Raw genomic sequence first — 20,594 nt, 5'->3', positions numbered from 1 at the left:
GCTCACAGTGCTAAGGATTGTTTATATTTTCTCGAGCAATATACTAGAGGCCATCCAAGAGAAATGGTCAGAAGCTGTCAGTATATGCCTGCTGAATATGGATATGCTAAAGCTAAATCTTTGCTCCAAGAGAACTTTGGCAATTCACTGAAAATTGCTGCTGCCTACATTGAAAGGGTCAGTAAATGGCCACCTATAAAATCTGATGATGTGAAGGCTTTGCAGGAATATGGGTTTTTATTAAGGCAATGTTGTAATGCAATGGGAGACGTTGAGTTCTTGCATGAGTTGGATGTCTCTGCTAATATGCAAGCAGTTATAAAAAAGTTGCCTTATAAGCTCAGGGATAAGTGGAGGAATGTTGTCTGCGATCTGCAGGAGAGGTTTCAACGTAAAGTGGTTTTTTGCGATGTTGAGTTTGTCGAAAGGCAAGTTAAGATTGCAAGTGATCCATTGTTTGGAGATATACAGGATCCTCCGACAGCCACCAGAAAAGATGCGAGGAATAGTAAGTCTCAGTTTTACCCTAAGGCTAAGCGGAGTAGTTTTGCTACTACAGTGGCCAAGGTGGAAGGGAAGATTGAGCCAGCATTGAGGCGAGAGAATGGTTCAGTTGTGACCAAGGTTTGCTTGTTTTGTGGAGCAGGGCATATGTTGGATTTGTGTCCTTCATTTGAAAGAAAGTTGCACTTTGAAAGATTATCTTTTTTGAAAGAGAATGGCGTGTGTTATGGTTGTCTGCGCATTGGGCACAGAAGCAGGGACTGTAGGAAACGTCTCTTGTGTAAAGTCTGTAATCAGAAACACCCCACGCTCTTACATATCTACTCTAAGCAGAGGGGAAGTGTTGCAGTGCAAACTATAGGAGGGGGAGAACCACCAGATGAAGGTCCTTCATGTGCGGTGCAAAGCAGTGGTGTTACTGGGGCCGGTGAGCAAAATAGTGCTCTATCCGTAATACCAGTTAGAGTGAAGGCCAAGAAAGGTAATCAGTCACTGATAACCTATGCTTTTCTAGATCCTGGGAGTTCAGCTTCATTTTGTACTGAAGCGCTCATGAATAGGCTAAATCTTTCAGGAAGGAAAACTGGCATTCTTTTGCGGACAATGGGTCAGGAGAAAATGGTCAGTAGTTATGTTGCTTCAGATTTGGAAGTAGCTGGTTTGGATTTAGATCACTACTGTGACTTGCCTGACTTATTTACTCAGAAAAGCATGCCTGTCCATCAACATAATATTCCCCGACAGGAAGATCTCGACAGATGGCCACATTTGCACCATATTAACATACTGGAGATAAATTCCGGGATAGACCTGTTGATCGGGACCAATGTGCCCAAGGCTTTAGAGCCATGGGAGGTTGTTAGAAGTCAAGATGGAGGTCAATGCAGTAAAAACTATGCTGGGTTGGATGGTGAGTGGTCCTCTCAGAGGATCGTAAGACTGACGTTTTTGATGTGAGTGTCAATAGGATTTCCGTGGCAAGATTGGATGAGCTGTGGGAATGTCAAATAAAGGCTGATTTTCCAGAATGTATTCAGGATGAGCAGTTGGCTTTGTCTAGTGAAGACCAGCAGTTTATGAAGTCAGTGATGGACTCTGCTAAGTTGGTTGATGGTCATTACACCATTGGTTTACCTTTTAGGTGCAATCAGGTAAACATGCCAAATAATAGGAAGGCTGTAGAACAGCGAGCTATGAGCCTTAAACAGATGTTTGTCAAGGATGATTCCTGGTTGTCAGGGCCAAAGTTTCTTGCTGAACCAGAAATTAATTGGCCAGTGAACCTTGATTTTGGAACGATCTCTTTAAATGAGATTAAATCCAGAGATTAAAATGGCCGTTTTAGTTAATGCTGTTGATGCAAATGAATACAAGAGTGCATTAATCAGGGACATCAAGAAGGCCTACAGAAAGCTGGCTTTGCAGTTACACCCCGACAGAAAGCAAGACGACCCGCAAGCCCTGGACAAGTTTGCAGACTTGGGGGCAGCCTATGAGGTCCTCTCAGATAAGGAGAAAAGGAAACTGTATGACGTGTATGGAGAGTACGGGCTCAAAGAGGGTCACCACAGCTTTCACAGCGATGTCTTCTCCAGTTTCTTTGGTGACTTTGGGTTCATGTTTGGTGGCAACCGACAGCAAATGGACAAGAATATTCCCAGAGGAAATGACATAATACTGGACCAGGAGGTTACACTGGAAGAAGTGTGCTCTGTGAACTTTGTGGGTGGTGAACGTGAGTTGAGAGAGGCAGTGGAAGGATGGAATCAGGCACAGCTTCATGAGATGCTGCTGCAAAAGGGCACAAAGTGGATTTTTCATCCTCCTGCTGGTTCCCATCATGGCGGTGTTTGGGAACGTCTCATAAGGTCTGTCAGGAAGGTGTTAAATTCCATTTTGAAAGTGCAGAATTTGGACGAAGAAGGCCTTTGTACAGTTCTTTGTGAGGCAGAGGCTATTGTGAACAGTAGACCAATAACCAAAGCCTCTACTGATCCTAATGATTTGGAGGCCTTGACTCCTAACCATCTGTTGCTGCTTAAGACCAAGCCATTGATACCACCAGGAGTGTTTCAGAAGGGGGACGTGTATGGACGACGTCGATGGAGGCCAGTACAGTACATGTCTGACCTGTTTTGGAAGCGCTGGGTTAAGGAGTACCTGCCCCAGCTTCAAGAGTGTCAGAAGTGGCAGAGAATCGGACGGAACTTCATTCCTGGGGATGTGGTTATCGTTGTCGATGCTTCTGCGCCTCGTAACTCTTGGGTGACTGGAAGGATTGTGGAAGCAATTTCTGACAGTAAAGGACTTGTACGTCGGGTTCGTGTTAAAACAAAGACTGGTTGTTTGGACAGGCCGATCACTAAAGTGTCTTCTACAGGAAACAGAAGAGTCATGAAGATCGACTTTTTTCAAATGTCTATTTGTATTAATGTATATTTGTTTATTTTGCATTAAAATTGTATCTTTGAATGTTTGATAAAGGATTGAGCATGTTTATCAATATGTCTCCTACATGGTAAGTATGATGTAATTATTGCTCTAAAATAATTAGGGGCCGGTATGTAGGAGCCATATGAGTTGTTCTTCTGACTAAGTGGGTTGGTTTAAATGGACTCACTGTATTGGTGCACGGGTGTGGGGCGTGTCTCATGGGTGTGGTAGATGATAAATGTGGTTGCACTCACCTGTTCACGGCACCTGATGTTGATGAGCAGAAAGGTAGGGTGAGCATGAGGCAAAACTTTCTGTTGACCGCAGCTTGAATGATTTTGATGTATTTTAACTGGAACTTGATGGTTTTTGTATATTTGTGCACTAATTGATGCCATAGACCAGGTTGTAAGTTGGCATAGTAGTTAGTGCAGTTATTGGTGAGTTGCAGTTATTTGTTTGTGCAATCTGTGCATTTGTTTAATAGTTAATCCCATGTGCTGATTTGTATATGTGACAGTTGCATGTGGAATAAAAGGAGCAAATGGTACAGAAGTGTATTTTATGCGTTTATTGTTGTGAGTCATCTGTGTCCTCATGTTTAGCCTGCCGCGGCCATAGGTTGGAGGAGCCACAACAAAGATCTTAATGCAACGCTTTCACGGGAGTCTAGTTACCACAGAGAGGTGATTAACGGACTGGCGTGGAGCATGCGTCAGCGCCAGGTTAAGTAGCTCTTCAGGTAATCACCCCGATGGAGAGCAGGTGTGCCGGAGATGGCCCAGCCCGGGGGTTTTCAGGTTGTTGCAGATTTTTAGTTTAACATTTATGTTCTGTTTTTTTTACTGTTTAAAGTATCAATGCCAAGTGGCTTTTAAACCCCAAAACACGCTGCGCCAAAAACTGGTCCACCCCAAGGATCGGGTCCCCCGACACAAACAGAGTAACATAGTGTACGCTGTTAAGTGCAGGAGGATTGCCAGGATTTATACATCGGGGAAACTAAACGACCTCTGGCTAAGAGGATGGCACAACACAGAAGAGCCACCTCGTCAGGCCAGGACTCTGCAGTCTGTTTACACCTACAGGCCAGTGGACACTCTTTCAATGATGAGGATGTAACATCCTGGACAGGGAGGAACGCTGGTTTGAGGGTGGAGTCAAGGAGGCCATTTACGTGAAAAGGGAAAGACCATCTCTGAATCAAGGAGGGGCCTAAGGGTACATCTGTCACCATCTTACAATGCTGTGATTGCAGCCATTCCCCAACTCTCTGTGAATGGGACTCATGGCCATTGATCAGTGGTTGTTGATCAATGGCCATGAGAATTTGCATAATTAAGATTAAGGCACTGACCTCCCAGCCCATTGTTCGTTCAGTGGGCTGGTTTCAGTCATTATGCAAATGTACTGTTTATAAGACTGGGGAAACCTGCAGTCAGCTGAGACTGAAGAAGTCACTTGGATGAGTGACGAAACGTTTCTCCCACTGAAAACGTCCAGATGAACAGAATCAACCTTTTGGGGACTGAAATCAGTGGTACTCTTCTTGCTATCTTTGACTGCTGATGTTCTCTATAATATCTGCAAAAGATTTAATAGTTTTATTGCAAAGTCTCTGAGGATACTGAATCTTTAGCTGTTCATATTTTTTAATAGCCATTTTGTGTTAAAAGTATTTTTACAAAGCCAAAAATCACTGTTCAGCTTTTGTTATCAGGGCTTGGATGTACACAGTGAAGAGAATGTTAAGATAAGTGTCAAGAGATGTATTCTAAAACACTTCTTCAGCTGAGAATCAGAGAGGAGAAACACACAGTTTTACTTGCAGCAAGGGGAGTCACAGAGCACTCGCACGGGAGTGAGGGCTCCGAGACTCGCACCCTGCCACTGCCCTGGTCTTTATTTATATACAGTGGGGCAAAAAAGTATTTAGTCAGCCACCGATTGTGCAAGTTCCCCCACCTAAAATGATGACAGAGGTCAGTAATTTGCACCAGAGGTACACTTCAACTGTGAGAGACAGAATGTGAAAAAAAAATCCATGAATCCACATGGTAGGATTTGTAAAGAATTTATTCGTAAATCAGGGTGGAAAATAAGTATTTGGTCAATAACAAAAATACAACTCAATACTTTGTAACATAACCTTTGTTGGCAATAACAGAGGTCAAACGTTTACTATAGGTCTTTACCAGGTTTGCACACACAGTAGCTGGTATTTTGGCCCATTCCTCCATGCAGATCTTCTCGAGAGCAGTGATGTTTTGGGGCTGTCGCCGAGCAACACGGACTTTCAACTCCCGCCACAGATTTTCTATGGGGTTGAGGTCTGGAGACTGGCTAGGCCACTCCAGGACTTTCAAATGCTTCTTACGGAGCCACTCCTTTGTTGCCCGGGCGGTGTGTTTTGGATCATTGTCATGTTGGAAGACCCAGCCTCGTTTCATCTTCAAAGTTCTCACTGATGGAAGGAGGTTTTGGCTCAAAATCTCACGATACATGGCCCCATTCATTCTGTCCTTAACACGGATCAGTCGTCCTGTCCCCTTGGCAGAAAAACAGCCCCATAGCATGATGTTTCCACCCCCATGCTTCACAGTAGGTATGGTGTTCTTGGGATGCAACTCAGTATTCTTCTTCCTCCAAACACGACGAGTTGAGTTTATACCAAAAAGTTCTACTTTGGTTTCATCTGACCACATGACATTCTCCCAATCCTCTGCTGTATCATCCATGTGCTCTCTGGCAAACTTCAGACGGGCCTGGACATGCACTGGCTTCAGCAGCGGAACACGTCTGGCACTGCGGGATTTGATTCCCTGCCGTTGTAGTGTGTTACTGATGGTGACCTTTGTTACTTTGGTCCCAGCTCTCTGCAGGTCATTCACCAGGTCCCCCCGTGTGGTTCTGGGATCTTTGCTCACCGTTCTCATGATCATTTTGACCCCACGGGATGAGATCTTGCGTGGAGCCCCAGATCGAGGGAGATTATCAGTGGTCTTGTATGTCTTCCATTTTCTGATGATTGCTCCCACAGTTGATTTTTTCACACCAAGCTGCTTGCCTATTGTAGATTCACTCTTCCCAGTCTGGTGCAGGTCTACAATACTTTTCCTGGTGTCCTTCGAAAGCTCTTTGGTCTTGGCCATGGCGGAGTTTGGAGTCTGACTGTTTGAGGCTGTGGACAGGTGTCTTTTATACAGATGATGAGTTCAAACAGGTGCCATTCATACAGGTAACGAGTGGGGGACAGAAAAGCTTCTTACAGAAGACGTTACAGGTCTGTGAGAGCCAGAGATTTTCCTTGTTTGAGGTGACCAAATACTTATTTTCCACCCTAATTTACGAATAAATTCTTTACAAATCCTACCATGTGGATTCATGGATTTTTTTTTTTTTCACATTCTGTCTCTCACAGTTGAAGTGTACCTCTGGTGCAAATTACTGACCTCTGTCATCATTTTAAGTGGGGGAACTTGCACAATCGGTGGCTGACTAAATACTTTTTTGCCCCATTGTACATCAATGCGTGCGTTTGTTCATTACATTGGAATGTGGATGTGTATACGTGTGTGTGTGTGGGGGGGGTCAGAGTGTGACCCCATAAAGACTTCCCTAAACCTGCTTGTCTGGAAGTCCAAACGTTCATCTAAACAAAAGCCACTTAGCCTAAAATAGACATAGTTTATCACAAACAATAAAACAAGGTGCGAAGTGAAGATAAGAGTGTCCAGCTGTCACTATTACTGTGGGAAGAAATTTATAACAAGTCTTGTAGTGAACAACAGCCTAAGTCATCAAAAGGTCAACATGCACTATTCTACCATATACAAACTTATATCATTAAAATATTATACTGACTACTAAGTACAATTTTCTATTGACAATAAGAGAAATGAACGTCTTTGTGTCAGATGTGGTTCCATCACAGGCATTATCAAGTGGGAGTTTTTTTTTTTTAATTTTTTATGTGTTTTAATGTTTGCAGAGGACCAGAAGGTTGCATTTTAAGTTTTAAAGTTTTTGTTGTATTATTCTGACTCTTTTTGGTTCCTCCACAGAGTGGACCAGCAGAGCTCAGAGGTTCCCAGTGGTCAGTCTGCCCAGCAGCATCAAACACAGCTGGACTCCATATTTATGGTCTGTACATGTACAACAACTACTTTATTATTAATAATAATACATTTATTTTTGGGGGATAAATCATCCTCAAAAACCTCACTTTTTGTGGGGTCCCCCAGGGGTCCATTCTTGGCCCAGTTCTCTTTTCAATTTATATGCTCTCTATGGGTTCAATTTAAAAAAACAAAAAAAAACAAACAAACAAAAAAAAACATGGAATCTCATTCCATTGTTATGCAGCTGACTCAAAGACTCAGAGGTGATTGTGTTTGGTCTCTGTGACTACTGCGACTTTGGCCCCTTAGAAATTTCTAAAAATCCTTATGCGAGGAACCTAGGAGTGCTTTTTGACTCTAATGTTTGACAAACAGATTAATGCTGTAATCAAGACCAGTTTCTTTCATCTTCAGCTACTTGCTAAAGTGAAGCCATTTCTCTGTTTTAGAGACTTTGAGAGAGCTATCCATGCTTTCATTTCTTTTTTTTTTTTTCTTTTTTTTTTTTTTTTTTTGCCTGTCCCGTTTGGCTCTTTTGCCATCAGAATTATTGTCTAAAGGCAAAGAAAGATGCCCAACGGATTTACTTTACCAAATTGACCATCCCAGCCTTGCCATAATGGTCCATTTGATTCACCTTTTATTGTTTATTTTATTTTCACTTGCTGTATACGGGACAGACTTGACTGGAGGAAAGAAGGGGAGAAAGAAAGAGGGAAAGAGAAACAGCTGAGAAGAGGGACGGGGGAGAAGGGCAAAAACCAAAAACCAACAGAATGGGCAGGAAAAAAGAAAAAATGCATATATCAATCACCTGGATCACCTGTTGAGAAAGGAAAAAGAAAACAAGCAGAAGAGAACAAGAGTAATAGAATAAACAACATCACAATGATATATGGGAATATGACAGTAAATACTAAATATTAAACATTATTGTGCAGCACATAAGATCAACAGAACAGTGTGCTTTGAGGTAGGAGCCAAAAAGGGTGTAGTTTGTGGGTGTGATCACCCGTGTGTACACCTGTGAGCATGGACGCGCTTGTTTTTTTAAAAGGTTCCTTCATGTAATGATCTGCTAGAGGGTGTGGGGGGGCCACAGCCCCGTCCTCCAGGGCATGAAGCAGGTATGGAGGAGATCAAAACTCCAGACATCCAGAGGCCCCCAGAACACAAGAGACCAAGGAAGACTAACAGAGGGGCAGCCGCACCACTGTCCCAGAAAGAGCTGAGGAGAGTCCCAGATGAGGGTTCACCCAGCAGCCGCGGAGCAGAAGCCAGGGGGAGTTGCAGTGACGCGCCCGTGTGCTCCGCCGGCAGCCAGCTGTGCCCGAGTGACCGAGCCCCAGGCCGAGAGGCTGAGGGCACCCCACCTCCGAAGTGGCCCGAGCGAGCCCCAGGCTCCAGGCCCCGATAAGCGGCCGCCAAGGAGTGAGCCGGCGTGTACCTGGACGCCCATCCCCAGACACAAAGAACCACCAACGCACCGATGTCTGAGGGAGTCCGCCACTGGCATGGGTTAGGGTTAGGGGTTAGGGTTGCTTTCATTTCATCTCGCCTCGACTACTGTAATGGTCTTTACTCTGGTGTTAGTCTGTCGTCACTTAGCCGACTGCAGCTGGTCCAAAACGCTGCATCACGGTTACTAACTGGCACATGCAAGCGAAAACGTATACAGCGGCTTGCAAAAGTATTCGGCCCCCTTAAACTTTCCCACAATCTAGCACATTACAGCCACAAACATGAATCAGTTTTATTGGAATTCCATGTGAAAGACCAACAAAGTGGTGTACACGTGAGAAGTGGAACGAAAATCAGACATGATTCCAAACTTTCTTTACAAATAAATAACTGCAAAGTGGGGTGTGCGTAATTATTCAGCCCCTGAGTCAATACTTTGTAGAACCAGCTTTTGCTGCAGTTCCAGCTGCCAGTCTTTTAGGGTCTGTCTCTACCAGCTTTGCACATCTACAGACTGAATCTTTGCCCATTCTTCTTTGCAAAACAGCTCCAGCTCAGTCAGATTAGATGGACAGCGTTTGTGAACAGCAGTTTTCAGATCTTGCCACAGATTCTCGATTGGATTTAGATCTGGACTTTGACTGGGCCGTTCTAACACATGGATATGTTTTGTTTTAAACCACTCCATTGTTGCCCTGGCTTTATGTTTAGGGTCGTTGTCCTGCTGGAAGCTGAACCTCCGCCCCAGTCTCAAGTCTTCTGCAGACTCCAAGAGGTTTTCTTCCAAGATCGCCCTGTATTTGGCTCCATCCATCTTCCCATCAACTCTGACCAGCTTCCCTGTCCCTGCTGAAGAGAAGCCCCCCCCCCCCAGAGCATGATGCTGCCACCACCATATTTGACAGTGGGGATGGTGTGTTCAGAGTGATGTGCAGTGTTAGTTTTCCGCCACACATAGCGTTTTGCATTTTGGTCTCATCTGACCAGAGCAGCTTCTTCCACATGTTTGCTGTGTCCCCCAAACTGCAAACGGGACTTCTTATGGTTTTCTGTTAACAATGGCTTTCTTCTTGCCACTCTTCCATAAAGGCCAACTTTGTGCAGTGCTCGACTAATAGTTGTCCTATGGACAGATTCCCCCACCTGAGCTGTAGATCTCTGCAGCTCGTCCAGAGTCACCATGGGCCTCTTGGCTGCATTTCTGATCAGCGCTCTCCTTGTTCGGCCTGTGAGTTTAGGTGGACGGCCTTGTCTTGCTAGGTTTACAGTTGTGCCATACTCCTTCCATTTCTGAATGATGGCTTGAACAGTGCTCCGTGGGATGTTCAAGGCTTGGGAAATCTTTTTGTAGCCTAAGCCTAAATTTCTCAATAACTTTATCCCTGACCTGTCTGCTGTGTTCTTTGGACTTCATGGTGTTGTTGCTCGCAATATTCTCTTAGACAACCTCTGAGGCCGTCACAGAGCAGCTGTGTTTGTACTGACATTAGATTACACACAGGTGCATCTATTTAGTCATTAGCACTCATCAGGCAACGTCTATGGACAACTGCTGCACTCAGACCAAAGGTGGCTGAATAATTACACACACCCCACTTTGCAGTTATTTATTTGTAACAAATGATTTTCGTTCCACTTCTCACGTGTGCACCACTTTGTGTTGGTCTTTCATGTGGAAGTCCAATAACATTGATTCATGTTTGTGGCTGTAATGCGACAAAATGTGGGAAAGTTCAAGGGGGCCGAATACTTTTGCAAGCCACTGTATCTCCCATATTGGCATCATTAGACTGGCTGCCAGTTAATTTTAGAACTAATTTTAAGATTTCATGATTTGTTTTTAAGGCATTGCACGGGTTAGCACCCTCATACCTTCCTGATCTTTTAAATTGGTACACTCCTGCAAGATCACTGAGGTCTGCGGATCAATTGCTCCTGGCTGTTCCGAGGAACAGATTAAAGCACAGAGGAGATCAGACCTTTGCTGTGACTCCTCCCAAATTTCAGAACAAACTGCCCCTTCACATCAGGACCTGTCCAACATTGGACACTTTTAAAACCTGTCTGAAAACCCACTTTTACTTCATGGCTTTTCAATCAGAATGAGTTTGTATTACTTTTATTTATCCTACTTCTTACTCAAACCTTAAAATTTTATGATTCTTTTTCTTAACTTTTATCATGTCTCCCTATGTTTTTGTTTTTATTTTTTTTTTGATTATCTTAATTGTACAGCACCTTGGTCGACATTTGTTATTTTAAATGTGCTATATAAATAACTTTGACTTTGAAGAGTGTTGTCTCCACTCTTCAAATTTCTGTCCCTGGATAGGGACAAACAAAAAAAGCAACCTTTATTTGTCACATACACAATTATACAGAGTACAACATGTAGTGAAATGCTTGTGTCCGAGCTGCAGATGTAGCTGCGCCATCCCAGGGCTTGGTTTTTTAGCATGGGGGGTCTAGCCAGGACCCTTACTGGATACCAGGTGGGAATTGAACTTGCAACTCCCACTCCAAACGTGTATAGTCTTGTCTGTGAAGGTTCTCAGTCATCCAGGTCATCGTAGTCTAAGGAGCTTGGAAAGAAAAGCGTCTGGACTTCTTTAGGTTGCTTGACGTTCCACCTCTTATCCGAGAAGCTTCTTCAGTTCTAGGGTCAAATGGTGGAGAGTCCCAGGTTTAAACCCCGTGGGAGTAACCCCCCAAAGACGCACAATGGACCCCCTGATGATCCTCTACCTCACATGAGCCAAGGTGTGAAACTGGGTGTGGGTCACAATCAGCCAGGGTTTCGGGTGAGCTCATTGTGAAACCTGGCCCCACCCTATCATGTGATTTCCTGAGGTCAGATGGCCCAGGATGTGAGTGGGCGTTAAGGCGTCTGGGGAGGGATCTCAAAACTGGATTATAGATGGCAGACAGTTGGTGTCGTAAACCCCGCCTCTGTTCAAAGATGGTCGCTCACAGTGGACATAGATGCTTCTTTCACTCCTCTTTCAAACCATCTGTCCTCTCTGTCCAAAATGTGAACATTGGCGTCCTCAAGAGTGACCTTTGACCTTTAGATGCAGAGTAGTCTTACCACTACACTATCCAGCTGCTAATGAAAATATTATATTAGGAGATATTATCGCAAGTTAATACATTTATGGAAGGCTCCCAAGCTTGAGGTTCATGGGGTACATCTCAAGGAATCAATTTTCTCATTTAACGACATGATTAAAAAATGACAGAACTGAATATTTTTCAAATCTTATAGCTTCAAAAAAGAACAATCCTAAAGTGTTGTTTGATACAATTATGAATATTGTCTTTCTCCTCATGTACCAATCTATACTAAATCTGATTGTAATTCATTTTTGAACAATTTTTGTAAATAAGGTCATTTCTGTCAGGTCTAATATTTCTCCATCATCCTCTCAGTACCACACTTGCACTTTGCTTACCTCTGATACCTGGTCCTCTTTTGCTTTTTTTTAAACAAGCTATCGTTGAGCCAGTTTTACAGACACCAAATTTGGATCCATCTCTTCCAAACAGTGACAAGCAATATCAAAATTGACCGTTTGTGTCTAAACTCTTGGAAAAAACGGTAGCAAAACAACTTAACATTGTTTTTCTCCAAAAAGTTGTGGACTTTTCCCGCTCTGGTTTCTGCAAATTGCACTCCACTGAAACCACTTTACTTACAGTGTCTAGTGACATTTTGATTGCAGGAGACTCTGGAGAGTACACAGTTCTATCTGAGAGATCTTTTTACTGTCTGTATGAATCAAGTTGTCTGAAACATTAGTTCTGCCTTGTGGGGTACCTCAAGGATCTATTTTCGGTCTGATTCTCTTTTTGCTTTATATTCTCCCTCTAGGCCAAATTATCGGACGTTACAATAATATTTCTTATCAGCATTGGTCTCAGCATTTCTCTATGCTGATAACATTCAGTTATACGGTTCTTTCAAAGCTTCTGAGTTTTATAAATTGTCTTGTTTAAGTAATTGTTTGTCAGAAATTAAACAATGATTAAATTACAACTTTCTCTAGTTAAATACAGATAAAACAGAAACTTTGATTATTGTTCCCGATCACGTTTTCAGTAATTAAGCAGCCTATCAGTTTTTTAGGCCCTTCAGTTCAGTTGAGTCTCAGAAACATGGGTCTCATAGTTGACAGTTCAGTGTCTCTTGAGAAACTCTCAAAGCAACTGGTTCGAAAATGTTTTTTATCATCTAAGAAACATTTCTAAACTCAGACTATTGGTGTCAAAGACAGAGCTTGAACATGATAATGCATGCTTTTATTTCTTCTCGCTTGGATTTTTTTTTTTTTTTTTTTTTTTTACTTAAACAAATCAGCTCTGGATCGCCTTCAATCTGTACAGAATGCTGGGGCAAGAATTTTAACTGGCACAAACAAGAGGTCACACATTACTCCAGTTTGTGTTTCTCTTCATTGGTTGCCAGTAAATTTTAGGGTTCATTGTAAAATTTTAGTCTGTACTTATAGAGCTCTACATGGTGAAGCTCACCAGTATATCTCTGATCTGTTGAAACCTTATGCTTCTTCCCAAGCACTTTGGTCTTTAGGTCAGAACTCACTGTTGGTCCCACATACTAGGTTCAAAACACGTGGAGATCAGGCTTTTCAGGCACTGGCACCAAGGCTCTGGAATTCTCTTTACACTGTCTCCATCTACACTGACTCCATTCACTCTTTTAAAAAGCAGCTGAGTATATTTCTATTCAAACAAACTTTTAATTAATTTTTCTCATTGTTTTATATTTTTATTTTATTTATATTTCTGGTTTTATTGTGAAGCACTTTGTGATTTGTATCTGTGAAAAGTGCTATATTAATAAATTTTGCTTTCTTACTAACTTAATTAAACTGATTCCCAGAAAGATACCTCATCCTATGTTTTACTTTTCTCTCTTGTGTGAGAATACCTTTTGGGTCATTCATAAAAATATCTTGTTCCAGATACTGGAGGACAAAATCATCACTTTTGTGAAGAACGAGTTGAAGAAGATCCAGACAGATCTAAATCCAGATGATCTACAGTGTTTTAAGATTCAGTGTGAGGATGTATTACAGAGGGTGGATGAAGAACAGAGTAAGAGCAGCAGAGACGCATTTGTGACTATTACAGTGGACTTCCTGAAGAGAATGAAGCAGAATAAGTTCGCTGAACTTTTGCTGAGAAGTGAGAGTTTTCCCCATTTATTTTACTTAAACAAAGTCTAAATAAAAAGAAAATACATTCAAAATACTCCATGTCACAGGTGTTGAACTCCAGGCCTCGAGGGCTGGTGTCCTGCAGGTTTTAAATGTGTCCTTGATCCAACACAGCTGATTCAAATGGCAAAATGACCGCCTCAACATGTCCCGAAGTTCTCCAGATGCCAGCTAATGAACTTATCATTTGATTCAGGTGTGTTGACCCAGGGTGAGATCTAAAACCTGCAAGACACCGGCCCTCAAGGCCTGGAGTTTGACACCCCTGCTCTATGTGCTGATAAATCCTTGAGGTGTGTGTGTGTGTGTGTCACTCAGGAACTTGCACTAGGAACTTGCAGTGGCATCAGCATGAATTCAAATCTGCACTGAAGAAGAAGTTCCAGTGTGTATTTGAGGGGATCGCTAAAGCAGGAAACCCAACCCTCCTGAATCAGATCTACACAGAGCTCTACATCACAGAGGGAGGGACTGCAGAGGTCAATGATGAACATGAGGTCAGACAGATTGAAACAGCATCCAGGGAACCAGACAATCTAGAAGCAATAATCAGACAAGAAGACATCTTTAAAGCCTCACCTGGAAGAGATGAACCAATCAGAACAGTGCTGACAAAAGGAGTGGCTGGCATTGGGAAAACAGTTTTAACACAGAAGTTCACCCTGGACTGGGCTGAAGACAAAGCCAACCAGGACATCCAGTTCATATTTCCATTCACTTTCAGAGAGCTGAATGTGCTGAAAGAGGAAAAGTTCAGCTTGGTGGGACTTGTTCATCGCTTCTTTACTGAAACCAAAGAAGCAGGAATCTGCAGCTTTGAAGACTTCCAGGTTGTGTTCATCTTTGATGGTCTGGATGAGTGTCGACTTCCTCTGGACTTCCACAAAACTACAATCCTAACTGACCCTAGAAAGTCCACCTCAGTGGATGTGCTGCTGATAAACCTCATCAGGGGGAAACTGCTTCCCTCTGCTCGCCTCTGGATAACCACACGACCTGCAGCAGCCAATCAGATCCCTCCTAACTTTGTTGGCAAGTTGACAGAGGTCAGAGGGTTCACTGACCCACAGAAGGTGGAGTACTTCAGAAAGAGATTCAGAGATAAGGAGCAGATCAGCAGGATCATCTCCCACATCAAGATATCACGAAGCCTCCACATCATGTGCCACATCCCAGTCTTCTGCTGGATCACTGCTACAGTTCTGGAGGATGTGCTGAAAACCAGAGAGGGAGGAGAGCTGCCCAAGACCCTGACTGAGATGTACATCCACTTCCTGGTGGTTCAGGCCAAAGTGAAGAAGGTCAAGTATGATGGAGGAGCTGAGACAGATCCACACTGGAGTCCAGAGAGCAGGAAGATGATTGAGTCTCTGGGAAAACTGGCTTTTGATCAGCTGCAGAAAGGAAACCTGATCTTCTATGAATCAGACCTGACAGAGTGTGGCATCGATATCAGAGCAGCCTCGGTGTACTCAGGAGTGTTCACACAGATCTTTAAAGAGGAGAGAGGACTGTACCAGGACAAGGTGTTCTGCTTCATCCATCTGAGTGTTCAGGAGTTTCTGGCTGCTCTTCATGTCCATCTGACCTTCATCAACTCTGCACTCAATCTGCTGGAAGAACAACAAACCTCCCAGAAGTCTGAAACAGGAGAATCTGCAGAGAAACACTTCTACCAGAGTGCTGTGGACAAGGCCTTACAGAGTCCAAATGGGCACTTGGACTTGTTCCTCCGCTTCCTCCTGGGTCTTTCACTCCAGACCAGTGAGACTCTCCTACGAGGTCTGCTGACACAGACAGGAAGTAGCTCACAGACCAATAAGAAAACAGTCCAGTACATCAAGAAGAAGCTCAGTGAGAATCTGTCTGCAGAGAAAAGCATCAATCTGTTCCACTGTCTGAATGAACTGAATGATCGCTCTTTAGTGGAGGAGATCCAACAGTCCCTGAGATCAGGAAGTCTCTCCACAGATAAACTGTCTCCTGCTCAGTGGTCAGCTCTGGTCTTCATCTTACTGTCATCAGAAAAAGATCTGGATGTGTTTGACCTGAAGAAATACTCTGCTTCAGAGGAGGCTCTTGTGAAGCTGCTGCCAGTGGTCAAAGCCTCCAACAAAGCTTCGTATGTATGCATCTATGCACACTATTATTGTTGCAATATTTATGCAATGTATGGTTTATTGGCAGCAGGAATTCTTAGCATTTATAAAACATTATGAATGCCTGTGTAATTGGGTATTGATCTATAATGACTAGAAGTACTAGCTCCCAACTTGTTTCACAGATACAGAGGTGTAACTGCTGTTTCAAACCAAATTCCTTATTTTCTTTTTTTCCTTGTTTGAATTATAAGTTGTATTTTTATTTATGAAGTAGACATTGAATTATATTTTTTATTATGGTAAGTTGAAAATGACTGATTCAATTTGATCACAAATGTAATTAATTTTCAGACTGTCTTCCTGTAACATCACAAGAAGAAGCTGTGATGCTCTGTGCTCAGTTTTCATCTCTAAATCTTTTAAACTGAGAGAACTGGACCTGAGTAACAATGACCTGCAAGACTCAGGAGTAAAGCTGTTGTCTGCTGGATTGAAGAGTCCAAAATGTCCCCTGGAAACTATCAGGTCAGCATGAAAGCTTTTTTTCATTCATTTATATTCATAATCTGGATTATACTATTGATCAAACAAAAACATTCTATTCTAAATTGATCTTTTATTCTGAATTACTACTTTTATTTATTCCTTTTTATATCCATTAAAAAAAGTCATCAAGCACAATCCTGCATGTATATGCTGCTATTTGAGGACTGGTCTGTTGAGAGATTTCACTTAGTAGGTCCTGAGTTCAATTCCACCACCTTGCTTTGTCCTTTCTGTGTGGAGTTTGAATGTTCTGCCTGTTTTGCGAGGGTTCTCTGCGGATACTCTGGCTTCCTCCCAACAGTCCAAAGACATGCAATTAGTGGGGTCAGGTTAACTGATCATTCTACATTGCCCACAGGTGTGAATGTAACGGTGTGTTCACACCGAACGCAATAGAGGCGGCAAGAGCGTCAGGTTTACATGTAAAGTCAATGGAAAAGTACGATGACACGCGTTTGTGGGTCCCGCGAAAATTCGGAAGCAGATTTGTGTCGCGAAAACGCGTGACACACGCGTCAGTGTACCGCATCTGCCGCGTTTGACTCGCGAAAAAAACCACGCTCGTCAGTTTTTGTGTTGCACTTTGTGCATACGTGCGTTTCGCGTCTACCGCTCGAGTTGGAAAAATCTGAACTCCAGCGTCAAATCGCGCCGCGACAACCAATCAGGAGCCTGGTGACGTGGCTCTGACCTAGGTCAAAGGGGCAGATCCAGCCAAAGCCCTTCATTCTTCATTCAGTTTGGAGGAAAAGCTCATCAGTGCCGTGGCTAATCATCCAGAGCTATATGATGCTAGCTGCTACTTCTACCGAGACAGGAATAAAAAGGACCTAGCTTGGAGGCACATAAGTGAGGAGATCGGGCAACCTGGTAAGTTCATTCATTCTTCTTTTTAATTTTCAGACTGACCCGATGAAGCCGCGCAAAAGCTAGCAAGCCCGCGTACTGTCCCGCTATTTTCCCACTGATGTACAAATACCTTTCCGCTAACAAGATAATGCGTTTATTCAGAGGACATCTGCAGGAGAAAGTGGAAGAGCCTCAGGGACACGTATAATAAGGAGAAGAGGATGGAGAAGGAGAAGAGGAGTGGGTCTGCAGCAGGTTCGGGGAGGAGATGGAAGTTCTTCGCGGTCATGGGGTTTCTGGACCACTTCCTCACCCCGCAGGAGACAACTTGCAATATGGTGCGGACCGTGGAGAACTCCCCCCCCCCCCCCCCCCCCCCCCCCCCCAAACCAGGGACAGCCCGAAGAGGCAGCAGGGGAGTTTGTCAGAAGGTATATTTACAATGAATTAATGTAGGCAGTTAATTTATGCGTGTTGTCATATAGGAATATATTGTGTTTATTAATAAACAGCACACAGTGGTCCCGCTGTTCATCCGTCACCGCCTCGCCTTTTCGCTGATTTTTATTTATTTTTTTTTTGCACCGTACAGCTTTCAACAATGCGCATTGCATTCTGCAACCCAATTGACAAATCTCCTCCGTGTCGTGTCTCCTGTGCTTGCCAAACTTATCATGTTTGGTTTTGATAACCATCACGTCCAATAGAAAAAAAACAGCACAAAGACACTCATAACTATGACCCTCATTCGGAAATACACACCTGCACCGCGAGGGGAAAAAGGCGCACAAAAGTGGCGCCGCAGACGGAGAAAAAGCGCGGCATAATACTTTTACGTTTTAAAATCGACAAAGGTTTGCACTTTGAGAATCAACTTGTGAGAACTGTGACTACTGTTCATGTGCTGCAATAAATGAGAGACCACTGGATATAATTTCTCTATGACTATTGTCTTCAACTTGTTAACATTTAATATTGTCTTGATAGAGTAACTGATTATGCAGCAGAGCATCCCCTGTTGCTTCTCCTGGCTCCCCAGTCCCTGGTCCCTCAGCTCCTGCTGCTGCACCCACAGGTACGTACAGCAGCACTGATAGCTTTCTACTTGCTTGGATTCCCTTGTGATCACCTTTACTAAATATCTACAACCAATCTGTTTATATCCCGTTTTTTTTTTTTTTTTTTTGTTGTTGTTGTTTTTTTTGTTTTTTTTTCTTTTCAATTTTGAAAATAAAAATCTAGTAGCAGCCTTCTCATTACTTTGTGTTGTTTTGTGCTGTGTTTTACAGGCCCACAGAGGAGGACAGCTCGAAGGCGGGCGAGGGACGGGTCCCAGGACGGTCCATCGGCGGTGGAGCTGGCCATCCTGGAGTCCCTAAAGAGGCCACGCCAGTCTCCAAAGGAGCATTTCCTCCTCAGCCTTGTTCCTGCTCTGGAGAGCATGCCGCCTCAGACGGAGAATTCGTGAAATTTCAAATTTATAAATCAGTTTTTGAAAACAGCACAGCTGTGCTAAATTTGGAAACATTGGACCCTAATGATCAGTAGTTTTCTGATGAGGCAGCAGCTCTCCAGGGCAGAAACAATGTTATTTTTCTCCTCCTTCTCCCTGAGGCTCTTCCACTCCAAGCTGGGTCCTTTTTATTCCTGTCTCTCTGTAAATAGTTAAATTATATTATTATTATTTACGTTTAATGTTTTTGTTAGTGAATCTATATATTTTTTCCAATAAACATTTGTAATGACTTATGTCTGTGTTCTACTACACAGCAAATGTTGACACACAACTTGACACAAGTAGAATTTATTTCATATTATACTAATGAAAAAATATACCAATACAGTGGGATGCAAAAGTTTGGGCAACATTGTGAAAAGTAATTATTTTCCTGTACAAATCGTTGGTTGTCACAATAAAAATTGTCAGTTAAATACATCATACAGGAGACACACAGTGATATTTGAGAAGTGAAATGCAGTTCACTGGATTTACAGAAAGTGTGCAATAACTGTGTAAACCAAATCAAGCAGGTGCATAAATTGGCAACACAAAAAAAAGAGAAATGAAATAAATATTTAGTGTATATCAATGAGTGTGTCTCCTATATGATATATGCAAGTGACATTTTTCATTGTAACAGCGATTCATACAGGAAAATGATGACTATTAACAAGGTTGCCCAAACTTTTGCATCACACTGTATATAGGAACATAGTGAAGACAAGTTACTTAAGAGAGTAAAAAGACCGGTGAAGGCACAGCCATGAAATCATCCACTAGACAGTCCCAGATGGCTGTCGCTACCTGGGGGATAATCTGGCACACCGTGGACACACCAACTCGAAAACTGAATGCGATGGTCCTGACGGAGTCCCCGGTAGCAAAGAACCTGGACAAAATTGTTTAAAATTAGTATTATGTGTACTGCAGTTACAAAATACATTATTCAAATTCCAAAACACTTTGGTGATGTCAGATTTAAATTACAAAACATAAATCTTACATAAAACATTTTGTAATTATAAGGATAATTACAAAATGTATATTATGTCATAGCTGCAGTGGCAGACGTGTGGAGGTTGTGCAAGAGGACCCAAAATGCAGGCACAGCTGAAATGTGAGTGAGCTTTATTCAGGAGGCAGAGTATAAACGCAGGCGGAGAGGGCATGAACAGAAACTAAGGATTACCTAGACTGGCGAAGCTAACAAAACAGACCTGAAACCTTACACGTACTGAGGAAACACAGACGGACCAGTGACGAGCACAAGAGGACACACACTATAAATACACACAGAGGGAGACGCGGAAGGGCAAATAAGAGGGAAGCACGGCTGAACCTAATTGACATGACGAGACAGGGAGTACACAAACTGAATACACTGACATAAGACACGGACCTTCACAATAAAACAGAAATATACACTGACGGAACTCAGAAACACAACATTGACAGAACAGAGGGAACACAAGGGCAGGGATGACTAAACACTAAACCGAGGAAGAACAGAACCCAAAACCAAAGAACTAGAAAACCACAACCAGGGTACTAGTAATAATAATAACAAATACAGAACGCTGGGTCAAATGACCCAAGACAATGACAGAATGGTTGTTTGTCTCTATGTGTGTTAGCTCTGTGAGAGACTGGTGAGCTGTCCAGGGTGTACCCCGCCTCTCGCCCTATGGCAACTGGGATAGGCTCCAGCGCCCCCCGCGACCTCTGAAAAGGACTAGCAGAAGATAATGGACCTTTGATTTAATGGGAAGAGCTAGTTTAAAAGAGAAGTCAAGGTACACTGTGAGATAACAGCAAAGGCTAAAAGGAAGTACATAGCATG

General features: G+C 43.0%; 1 protein-coding gene and 1 long non-coding RNA gene across 3 annotated transcripts in view; both read left to right on the top strand.

The window, feature by feature from the left end:
• Positions 1-20,594, top strand: part of LOC146712164 (protein NLRC3-like) — a 37,360-nt gene that overhangs the window by 7,064 nt on the left and 9,702 nt on the right. The window contains exons 4-7 of the mRNA XM_085451933.1: positions 7,002-7,080; positions 13,502-13,724; positions 14,075-15,878; positions 16,210-16,383. Of these exons, the coding sequence (XP_085308059.1) occupies positions 7,002-7,080; positions 13,502-13,724; positions 14,075-15,878; positions 16,210-16,383 (2,280 nt within the window). The remainder of the gene's footprint in view (positions 1-7,001; positions 7,081-13,501; positions 13,725-14,074; positions 15,879-16,209; positions 16,384-20,594) is intronic.
• LOC146712165 (uncharacterized) lies at positions 16,397-18,954 on the top strand. 2 transcript variants are annotated; one of them, XR_014919012.1, is made up of 4 exons: positions 16,397-17,274; positions 17,416-17,684; positions 18,241-18,328; positions 18,543-18,954. It is a non-coding gene; the product is annotated as an uncharacterized LOC146712165 (long non-coding RNA). The 2 variants fall into 2 exon arrangements; XR_014919011.1 differs by having other exon boundaries at positions 16,397-17,684.

The sequence above is a fragment of the Copadichromis virginalis genome, linkage group LG3 (assembly GCF_057382275.1).
Source record: "Copadichromis virginalis isolate Kocher_CV1m ecotype Utaka linkage group LG3, C_Virginalis_male_GT1.1, whole genome shotgun sequence".
In the NCBI taxonomy this organism is placed as follows: domain Eukaryota; kingdom Metazoa; phylum Chordata; class Actinopteri; order Cichliformes; family Cichlidae; genus Copadichromis; species Copadichromis virginalis.
Note: the sequence above shows the minus strand (reverse complement) of the source record. Positions and strands in the feature narration are given on the sequence as shown.